This window comes from Oryzias melastigma, unplaced genomic scaffold (genome assembly GCF_002922805.2).
Source record: "Oryzias melastigma strain HK-1 unplaced genomic scaffold, ASM292280v2 sc00301, whole genome shotgun sequence".
Classification (NCBI taxonomy): Eukaryota; Metazoa; Chordata; class Actinopteri; order Beloniformes; family Adrianichthyidae; genus Oryzias; species Oryzias melastigma.
The window spans coordinates 1-8,905 of record NW_023416914.1 but is presented as its reverse complement, the minus strand read 5'-3'; the positions used below and the strand labels follow the sequence as shown (position 1 = coordinate 8,905).

The window sequence follows — 8,905 nt, the reverse complement described above, 5'->3', positions numbered from 1 at the left end:
GTACCAACAGAAAAAAAGAAATTGGCCACTCAAAGGGGTGTTAAAATAAAAAATAAAAAATAAAAAATTCAGCACGGATGATGGAAAAAGTGTCTCCTGAGTCAGCAATAAATTCACAAACAGTGACTGTTGTCATAGGGAGACGCATAACACTATCTTCTGTGGGAAGATGTAAGAATATGTAAGTGTGTGTGTGCGTTCTTATCTGAGCAGGGAGGCCACAGCCGGCACAGAATCCAGACCTCTAACCCCTCCCTCTCCTCAGTCTGTTCCTTGATGGTGGGAGGAACTCTTGAAGTTTCTGTGTCCGCGCCCACGAGGAGGTTCTCTCCAGTTCTGACGTCCACATCCACGCCCACGATCTTGGTGGTTCCGGGCTTTCATTGGACATTGTCTTGACCAATGTCCATGGGCACCACAGCGGAAGCATGCGTCCTTTGCAGCATAGTCAGCAGGGGTGTGAGGTGGGGGGGTAAGCACCCATAGAGAAGCCAAGCAGGAGGAGGAGCAGCCGCAGGGGCTTGTGGGAATGACGCATGTTGGAGGAGGTGCAGCTGTGCACGATGCTGGGCGTCGCTCTTTATCTTTTCTTTTTTCTTCTTCTTTGGCCTCCTTTTCCTGCTGGCGGCGCTGTTCGGGCTTGGCATGGCGAGCCATCTGGGCCAGACGGACAGTGCTGTCCTCACAACCAACACAAGAGTCTTTGGTGGCGCTGCTGAGGGTCTTCTGTAGATTGTTGAGAAAGTGCTGTTTGAGGAGGGTCTCATAAGATGTCATGTCCCCCTGAGGGAAACCATCAGGCTTGGTTATCCCGCTATGGTTGTCGTAAGCGGTTTGCAGCCGGTCAAGGAGCCCCTCCACATTTTCATCCTCATGCTGCATGCAGGCACTGACCTTTGCGTGGTCGCACTGGACAGGGAAGTGAGCACGAACAGCCGCTATCAGTCCATCTTTCCATTGTCTATAGGTCACGTTCGCTGCATTCTGGTTGGCAGGGTCATGCCAGTCGTGAGTCGCAGGCTGGTGTTGGGCCTCGAAGTGGCTCCTCAGAGTGGAAAACTGGGATTGGCTCAGAATATGCAGCATCACTCTAGCCATTTCTCCAGAGCTGGGCACATAGTCTCTGACAAAGTCCTCCAGGGCTCGCGCCAAGACCTCCCCACCTTTTTCTGGTTTGGGCAGGTGCTTGGATGCAGCAATGATGTCATCAGTAGTCCAGGCGCGGTACACAATCACTGGATCTCCAGTCGGCCGGCAACTTGAACCATGGGAGCTGTTAGCACTGTCCTGCTCTCCTTCTGCTGCAGCTTTTCTTGTTTTGCCTTCACAAATCTGTTGTTGTGAGCAGGAGCTGATAACGCCGCTTCAGCAGGAGCTGAAGGCCGGAGCTTTACTTCTTCCATCTTCACGGGAGGAAGAGGGGGGGTGGAGGCAGCAGCTGCTGCTGTTGCTGCTGGTTCATCTCAGGCTGCATGGCTGTCGCTCCTGCATTTTGTTCCACGTCACCGTGTGGTTCTGGTTGGCCTGGTTGGGGCTGATATGGAGGAGGGGTAGAGTCCAGACTCGGTCCGACTGCAGCACTCCAGAGATTCTGTGTAGAAGAGTAAAGAAAAGAAGAGGGTGCTGAGGAATTTTCTGTATTTTCAGTCAGTCATCAGGCTTTTTTTTCTGCTATCTCTTTTTTGTTTTCTATTTTCAGGGCAGTCAGGGCCCTACAGGCCTTCTGCCTCTCCCGTTTTTCACACTCCGTTTCCCAAACTTTCAAACATTCATTCATGTCATCCATTCGCTTTATTGCCTTTGTTTTAACTCTTTTTCGCTCATACAACATTCGTCTCTCTTCAGTTAAGTTTTTTCTGAGTTTCTCAAGTTGGCATTTACTCAAAGAACCTCCCTCGGGGAACCCATGTTTCTGACACCAGTAATCCACAAATTCACAACATTCAACACCATGCTTCGCTTTCATAAACGTGACCAGACTTGAGTCTGAACCTCCGCTCTGTTTCTCATTTGCATTACCCATTTCCAATTTTTTTTTTGCTCCCAAACCTAATCTCACAGGACTTTAACCTGATCTTGATTGATTAGGGCAACAGTTCCTTCCCTAACCTAATCTCACAGGACTTTAACCTGATCTTGATTGGTTAGGGCGACTGAAGTTTGTTGGTTCCCAGAGATTTCTGGTCACAACCTATCATTACCAAATCACCTGATCTCCCCACCACGTGGGTGGCAGGTTTTCACTACCTGGTTTTGCACAGCGGATCAAGCTATACGCACAGGACTCGATTCACTTATCAATTTATGGCTACCTGTGTCGCGATAATGGATCAGATTATCCGCACAGGACTCACACGCTTATGTTGGGTTTCAGCAAATGGTATAGAAGAAAAAATTTTTTTTTTTTTTTTTTTTCTAATGAAAACGCTTGACTTAGTTCAGGGCAAAAACCTGGTGTTATTAATGTTCCAAATCAACCTATGCAGACAAAAATACTGGAAGTATTTTGGAATAGAATCTTCCTCAACGGATCTATTTGTCCACCGAAGTTCGATGATTCCGTCGCGGTCAGTCGAGATCACGGACTACAGTCCTCGTCACTCTGTTGGATTTGGTGTTGTGAGGCTGAATCTTNGAACGCTTGTTCTGCATGATTTCATATGAAAATGTATCACTTTTAAAAATAATGTAATAATTTCTCCAGTAAAAAAATATATTTATATCTTTTTTTATCTTCTAGCCAACTTGGCTGGTGAGTCAGGTGTGGTGGAATATTTGTTGATCCGATGAAATGAAGAAATGTCAAACGTTTTCATGAAAGTTTATTAAACAGAGCAGAGAAAAGTACACGTTGGCGAGCATGGCGGAGAGGTCTGCAGAGCCCTGATCTGTGATGAAGGACGCTCACATTTTATACAGTCATACAATCAGCTGTTAATCAGGAGCTTCCAGACGGGAGCGTAAATGCCATATCTAATATGAACAAGATGTTCTAATGAAGTCAAAATGTTTACACATCGTGGTCAGGGTGTTCTGACAATAAGAAAACAAGACTCAGAAGATGAGACATAAGCAAATGTATAATTTCCAAGACACAGGAATTAGATTTTGGTCTCTGGGGTTGTGACTTCAAACTTGGAGCATTAAACTACATGCAGCAAAATCAGTTTGAAGGCTGTTACTATCAAAAGTGTTCCGCTGAATGACTGTATTGTTTTTCTTTATTAGATGCTTAAATTAGCGGTAGCTCATAAAACACCTGCTGCATTGTTCTATAAACAATTTTACAGTCTCTATTTAGTTGCACTTCATCTTCAAGCAAATGTCTAAACAACGTGAAAATAAAATTATTTTTGTTAAAAACATTCTTTTGTTTGTAACCTTTGTTAAAGAAAGTAAAAGGATGGAGGAAAAAAATGATTACAATTGAAAATCAAATTTGGAATGAAAAAAATCAGAGATTAGATTTTATTGGCCATATCGCTTGGCTGTACATTCTTGTGGTCTAATTTGTGTCCAAGCAGAAAATAGGAACAATTATTGCAAACAAATAAATACACAAATATTAATGTAAAACAAGTTTTATAAATTTAGAATATTTAACAATGATGACCAGTGGGCTTAATTTCAGCTGAAATACGTCTTCCACAAATTGTTTATGCTATTTTTTTTTTTTATTTTTTATTTTTTGCTAATTATAGTTCCTGTTTACATTGCAATCTTCCCCACTTCATAATTTTTAGTCATGTTCTAATTTCAAAAGCTTATACTGCATTACAAAGAATTACAAAAATTACTGTACTAAACAAATGATATTTACTTGACATACTTCAAAGATTGCCATCCTGGAAGTCTTTTATCACTGGACCACTTTATATTTTCTATTTGAGAATGTCTTTTCTATTTTCCTCTTCACCATCCCTCTGTTGTTCCTTTCCTTGTCTGAAATGACAATGGTTACATTAACAGAAAAACATATATACAAAAAAAATCCCTTTTGGTATTTTTAATATTGCATTAGTTGTATGATCACCCTTATTTTAGCCATAAAATTTCCAACTTTTAACTGTCTAAAGAAGCACAAATGTATGATTTCTTATTTTAACTAATTACTAAGGCGTTTTTCAAACTGTCAGTATTAAAGGAAGACAAAGCCTGGTCACTTCATGATGGATACACATATAACCTAGCATGATTACAAAAACACTTGTATGATAACAGGAACAGTATGATAACATGTAGCAACCAGAAGCATAAGAAAAAAGTGTGCAGCATACATGTTTCATAGACAAAACAACAGCACATTTCTTTTGGCCAAATTAGCTAACAACAGCTAGCGCTAGCATTAGCATTAGCATAAGTGCAAACTTTTTCATCTTGTCAAGTTACTCTGAAAAAAACGTTTGCTTGTCCATTATAAAAATATCCCAGCCAACGTATCTAACTATCACCTACATTGGCAACCAAACACATGAAGAGAAAAACGTACCTTGTATCTGATAAGTTCTCCAAAACGATGTTCAAAAGACGAGAGAAAAAAGACCAACTCAGAAAAAAACGAGCAGAAGTTTCTCCTTCTAGAGCTCAGCTCACTTTTAAATTCTTCATTTAAAAAGAAAAGAACCTTCTTCCCATTGTTCAGAGTGCTTGCTTGTCGTGTATTCTCCCACTGCAGTTCACCAGCTGTGACGAAACTTTCTGTTAGCCGGTTAGCCCGGTGGAAATTTCAGAATAAAAGCCACGCAACTTCCGTTGTGGATCAAACTTCCGTTGTGAAGTTAATGTGTTGTGGGTGCTGCCAAGTTGAAGTGTTGTGGGTGCTGCCAAGTTGATGTGTTGTGGGTGCTGCCAAGTTAATGTGTTGTGGGTGCTGCCAAGTTAAAGTGTTGTGTGTGTTAATGTCTTGTGTGTGTTGCCAAGTTGATGTGTTGTGTGTGTTAATGTGTTGTGTGTGTTGCCAAGTTGATGTGTTGTGTGTCTTAATGTGTTGTCTGTGTTGCCATCTTAATGTGTTGTGTTGTGAGCCTTCAGGGCCACCGTAGATGCCCTTCCTGACACAACCCTGTACTTGAGGGGCACAGGGACCCAGTTAGGCAGCAGCGTCAAGGGTCTTGACTAAGGACCCAATCTGGGTGGGAATCAGTGGACAGCCCTGGGAATCGAACCCAGGGCTCCTGGGTGTCAGCCCTTCACCTAGCCCACTGAGCCACCCAGCTGCTATTGTACCCGACATGACAGGAATACTCATTATCATCATAATTCAATTCCATGTTCATCTAAAAATCATCTTTTCACATCGCAGATCAAGCTCACAGGTCAAAAAAGAGTGCTTATGGATTATTCTCTGACAGAATTCTTACATATTTTAGTAGACATTACTGATTCACACCTCAGGTAACTAATATGTAATAGTCATTAATTATTATTTCATATCTTTTCAGCAGCAGACATCTGTTTTCTTTCCCATATTGATTGAAAACGTTGGTCTGCTTAATAATGTGAAACGTCCTTCTGTAGTAGTTTTTCCTTGAATTGAACTCACCTGGTTTACTAATGATCACAGGTGTCTGAGATTGATTTCAGTGATCCAAAGAACCCAGAGACACAAGATCATCCAGGAGTTTAACTGAAAAACAAAGAATTTGATCTTGTTGACACTTTAATACAATTTGCTCAATAATTTGTAACGCACTAAGTCATTCATAAGCAGTTTCACAGATGTGTTGACTTTCATTTTTTGGTCCAAAAAGTTGTGTTTTTGTGTTGTTTTTGCACTGTGATAATGCCGCCTCACAGGTTGCACAACAGCACTTGAACATCTGCTTGAGCGTTTTTTTCTTTTTTCTGGATAAGTAAAATGTCATTGTTTGTTTTTCTTGAATTTCTGGCTAAATGTCGTCATAGTCGTCATAGTCGTCATAGTCGTCATAGTCTTGAGTGTCTGCTTTTTCAGAGTCCAGTCACATGCACTTATCTGAAGCAGCCTTTTTCATCCATGACAATATTCCAATGCTATTTCAAATAAGTTCACATCTTACTCGGCCTGTAGACATCGGGCAAGAGGTCCAGTACTTTGGGATTACTTTTGACATCCTGCTGAAGCTCTCCTCAAACACAGCAGAGATATTTCACTTCTTGCTTTTGTGTTTAAAGTAAGAAGTGTAGCCAGATACAGCACACTCTGAAATCATTTGGAACAAAGATTGACATTTTCAGAATTTTTTTAAATCGAAAATGTAATAACTACTTTTACTTTCTGGTGTCACTCTTTCTCTGTGTAGACAGTATTCCACGGCTGTGAGCCTGGAGCAAGTGGTCAGGATTTCACCCATATTTTCTACATTCAGTAACATCATCTGTACATGATGTGACCAATTTTTTTTAATGGGTTGTTAGTTTTAGGCTTGTGGTTAGTGTGACTACACAACTGTCCTCTCTGGAAGATGGACAAATGATCGAAGAGTCAGAAAAACAAAACCTGATGGAGAGCTGACAATTTGACACAGTGACCAGTCGACCAATCATGTCCTATTTGTTATTTTGTATTTAAAGCAAGAACAAGCGGAACTGACACGATCTCAGCCAGAAAGCCCAAGTGGGGCCCTCATTATCTTTTTTTAAGACTTAAACAATAAAACAAAACTACCTTCTAAAGCTGTCATGAATACACAGTGTAGGCAAAGAAGATCAAACTTCCTTGTTTCAAACCGTCCGCTGAAGGCGACAGATCGTACTGAACACTTCTAAAAGTGTTCAGTACGATCTGTAATATTCTTCAGATATTGATAGTTCATGTAGAGAAAATGGTGGAGTCGGGGTGGGATTATATAAGTTCACTTCCTTCCACTCCCTTTCAAGTGATCTACGTGTGATTCATTAAGTGATATGTTATGTATTATGACCTGATTGCTTGAGATAAACCATTTCATTCATTCATTCATTCAAAAGACATACGGCTCAGTAATGATGAAGTAGGTGAGATGTAGGCGTGTCCTGTGGGTTTTTCTTTTTTTTTAACCCCAAAATCTTGCAGACTTCTTAAGGATCCCGTTTGTGCTGTTTACGTGAAATGTATGTATTCTGTACAGCAGGAGTGTCAAACTCAATCACACAGGGGGCCAAAATCCTAAACCCACCTTAGGTCGCGGGCCGAACAGGATAAACATTTATTGAACATTAAAACTACATTTTTAAAACTTAAAAACCTTAATTTTTTAAAATAATTATGAACTAGATATATAGCATTACCTGTGATAATGCTAGTGTGAATGCTGTAAGATGAATTTGAACGCTGGAGATGATAGTGCTGATAGCTGAAAATGTTGAAATTGAAAAAAAAAAAAATTAGGTCAGCCAAAACAGCTAGCATGTACCTGAAAAAAACATCTTAACTTCAAAATAGTCAAAAAATCTAGCAGAATGACAATTTTTAAAACTTTAAAACCCTAACTTTTAACATAATTATGAATAATAAAAAAGTCTGGAATATTATTCCAGAATAAATCAACTTAAACCTTAAATAACTTTCAATATTTTACTCTCCATAAAAATATATTTTGTCAAAATTATATAAGTTAGAAATAAGTGCAAGATAACATCGGGTCATTAATCCTTTACTTTACAACTTTTGCTTTACTGGTTGACATAGTTATTTATATTTGTATGCGGATGTATGTGTTTTAGCAAAGTTCTGCATGTCTGGGCCTGTGCTTGTGCTGATGTTTGGTCTGCAAATGAAGTTCCCAACGGATAAATAAAGTTAATTAAATTGAATAAAATTGAATTAATAACAATAAAATAAAATGATCTGGAGGGCCGGATAGGATTACCTGGAGGGCCGGACCTGGCCCCCGGGCCTTGACGTGCTATACAGGTTTCCCCATTACTTGCCCACAGACAGCCCGTATCCACCTGTAAGGGCAGTTGTGTTCAATACTTTCCTTGTGATTGGTGTGGCATAGAGCCATCGTACGCCATTGTTACATCGTATGTGCGTGTAAGTTCTATTATCCTTACAAACACTTCACTATACACCTGCCACATAAACCAATGGTACGTTCCATTTTCAACGAGCTTCAACGAGTAAGACACACACATCTCCCATTACAATGCTGCTGCTCCTCTCTATGAGCCTCCAAGGACAACCCAAAAACCAATAGCATGGGTCAGCCGCATGTGACCTTAAAATATTAGGAAGTAGATAAAAGTGTTATTAAATAAAAATGTACTTCAACAAATTAAAATCCATCTCGTTTTATCTTATCTGTAAAATCTCTCCCTGAGGCATTGTGGATTCAGGATTGGATTTCAGGGCTGTTTTCCTCCAGGCTCACCTCCTCCCAGGAAGTCCATGTAGCTCTAGTGTCATCTGTCGCTGTGACGGATGGTCCTTTCTGACCGATGCATTCGAACCTTGAAGTTCACCCCCTGCATTTTTGGAAACTTTTCTGGGTTTTTGAAAGAATTCAAACAAAGACTAAAAGTTAACGAATTAAAAAAAATACCAGCAGGGAAATTCCTTTTTATTAGGACTGGGTTAATAAAATCGATGAATCAATTTGAATCGATTAAAGCTTAATAGATCAATAATCAATTCATAAAAATATAAATCAATTTAGCACATAAAGCTAAAGTAAAATATTGAAATTGGTGCTAACATTTAATGGAATTTCCCATAGGAGGGCTAATGCTAACACTCAGTCGACCTAAGCATACATTCTGACTAAATGAACATCTTTATAAACTCAGACATTAATTTTCTAAACTCTTTTAAGGAAATATTTTTAAAGTAACCATTTGTGATCTAAAACAGTTTTTTCCTCATTCTTTCTTCTTCTGGAATAAGCTGTAATACTACAGTGTGATCTCCACCTAGTGTCCAAACGGAAACGTCCTCCAGGAGAAG

General features: G+C 39.9%; 1 protein-coding gene and 2 long non-coding RNA genes across 5 annotated transcripts; 1 reads left to right on the top strand and 2 right to left on the bottom strand.

Moving 5' to 3' along the window:
* Positions 1-6: 6 nt before the first annotated feature.
* Positions 7-2,605, bottom strand: LOC118598298. 3 transcript variants are annotated; one of them, XM_036210921.1, is made up of 2 exons: positions 722-2,605; positions 7-655 (listed from the first exon to the last, which is right to left on the bottom strand). In XM_036210921.1, the coding sequence occupies exons 1-2, from the start codon at positions 1,096-1,098 to the stop codon at positions 262-264; spliced, it is 771 nt and encodes a 256-aa protein (XP_036066814.1). In that variant the 5' UTR covers positions 1,099-2,605; the 3' UTR covers positions 7-261. The 3 variants fall into 3 exon arrangements, with proteins under 3 accessions (XP_036066814.1, XP_036066816.1, XP_036066815.1); XM_036210923.1 differs by having other exon boundaries at positions 7-643; positions 774-2,605; XM_036210922.1 differs by having other exon boundaries at positions 7-783; positions 895-2,604.
* A 96-nt stretch (positions 2,606-2,701) lies between these two features.
* Positions 2,702-3,992, top strand: LOC118598297. Its single transcript, XR_004947429.1, has 2 exons — positions 2,702-2,761; positions 3,099-3,992. It is a non-coding gene; the product is annotated as an uncharacterized LOC118598297 (long non-coding RNA).
* On the bottom strand, positions 3,681-5,007 carry LOC118598296. The gene is made up of 2 exons (XR_004947428.1): positions 4,490-5,007; positions 3,681-3,942 (listed from the first exon to the last, which is right to left on the bottom strand). It is a non-coding gene; the product is annotated as an uncharacterized LOC118598296 (long non-coding RNA).
* Between the last annotated feature and the right edge of the window lie 3,898 nt (positions 5,008-8,905).

Bases quoted from the DNA above. Each gene is read 5' to 3' on its own strand.
- LOC118598298 (XM_036210921.1), bottom strand. From the start codon at position 1,098: ATGGCTAGAGTGATGCTGCATATTCTGAGCCAATCCCAGTTTTCCACT. The intron at 656-721 runs CCTCAGCAGCGC...TCTGGCCCAGAT, and splicing joins CTCAACAATCTACAGAAGAC to GGCTCGCCATGCCAAGCCCG.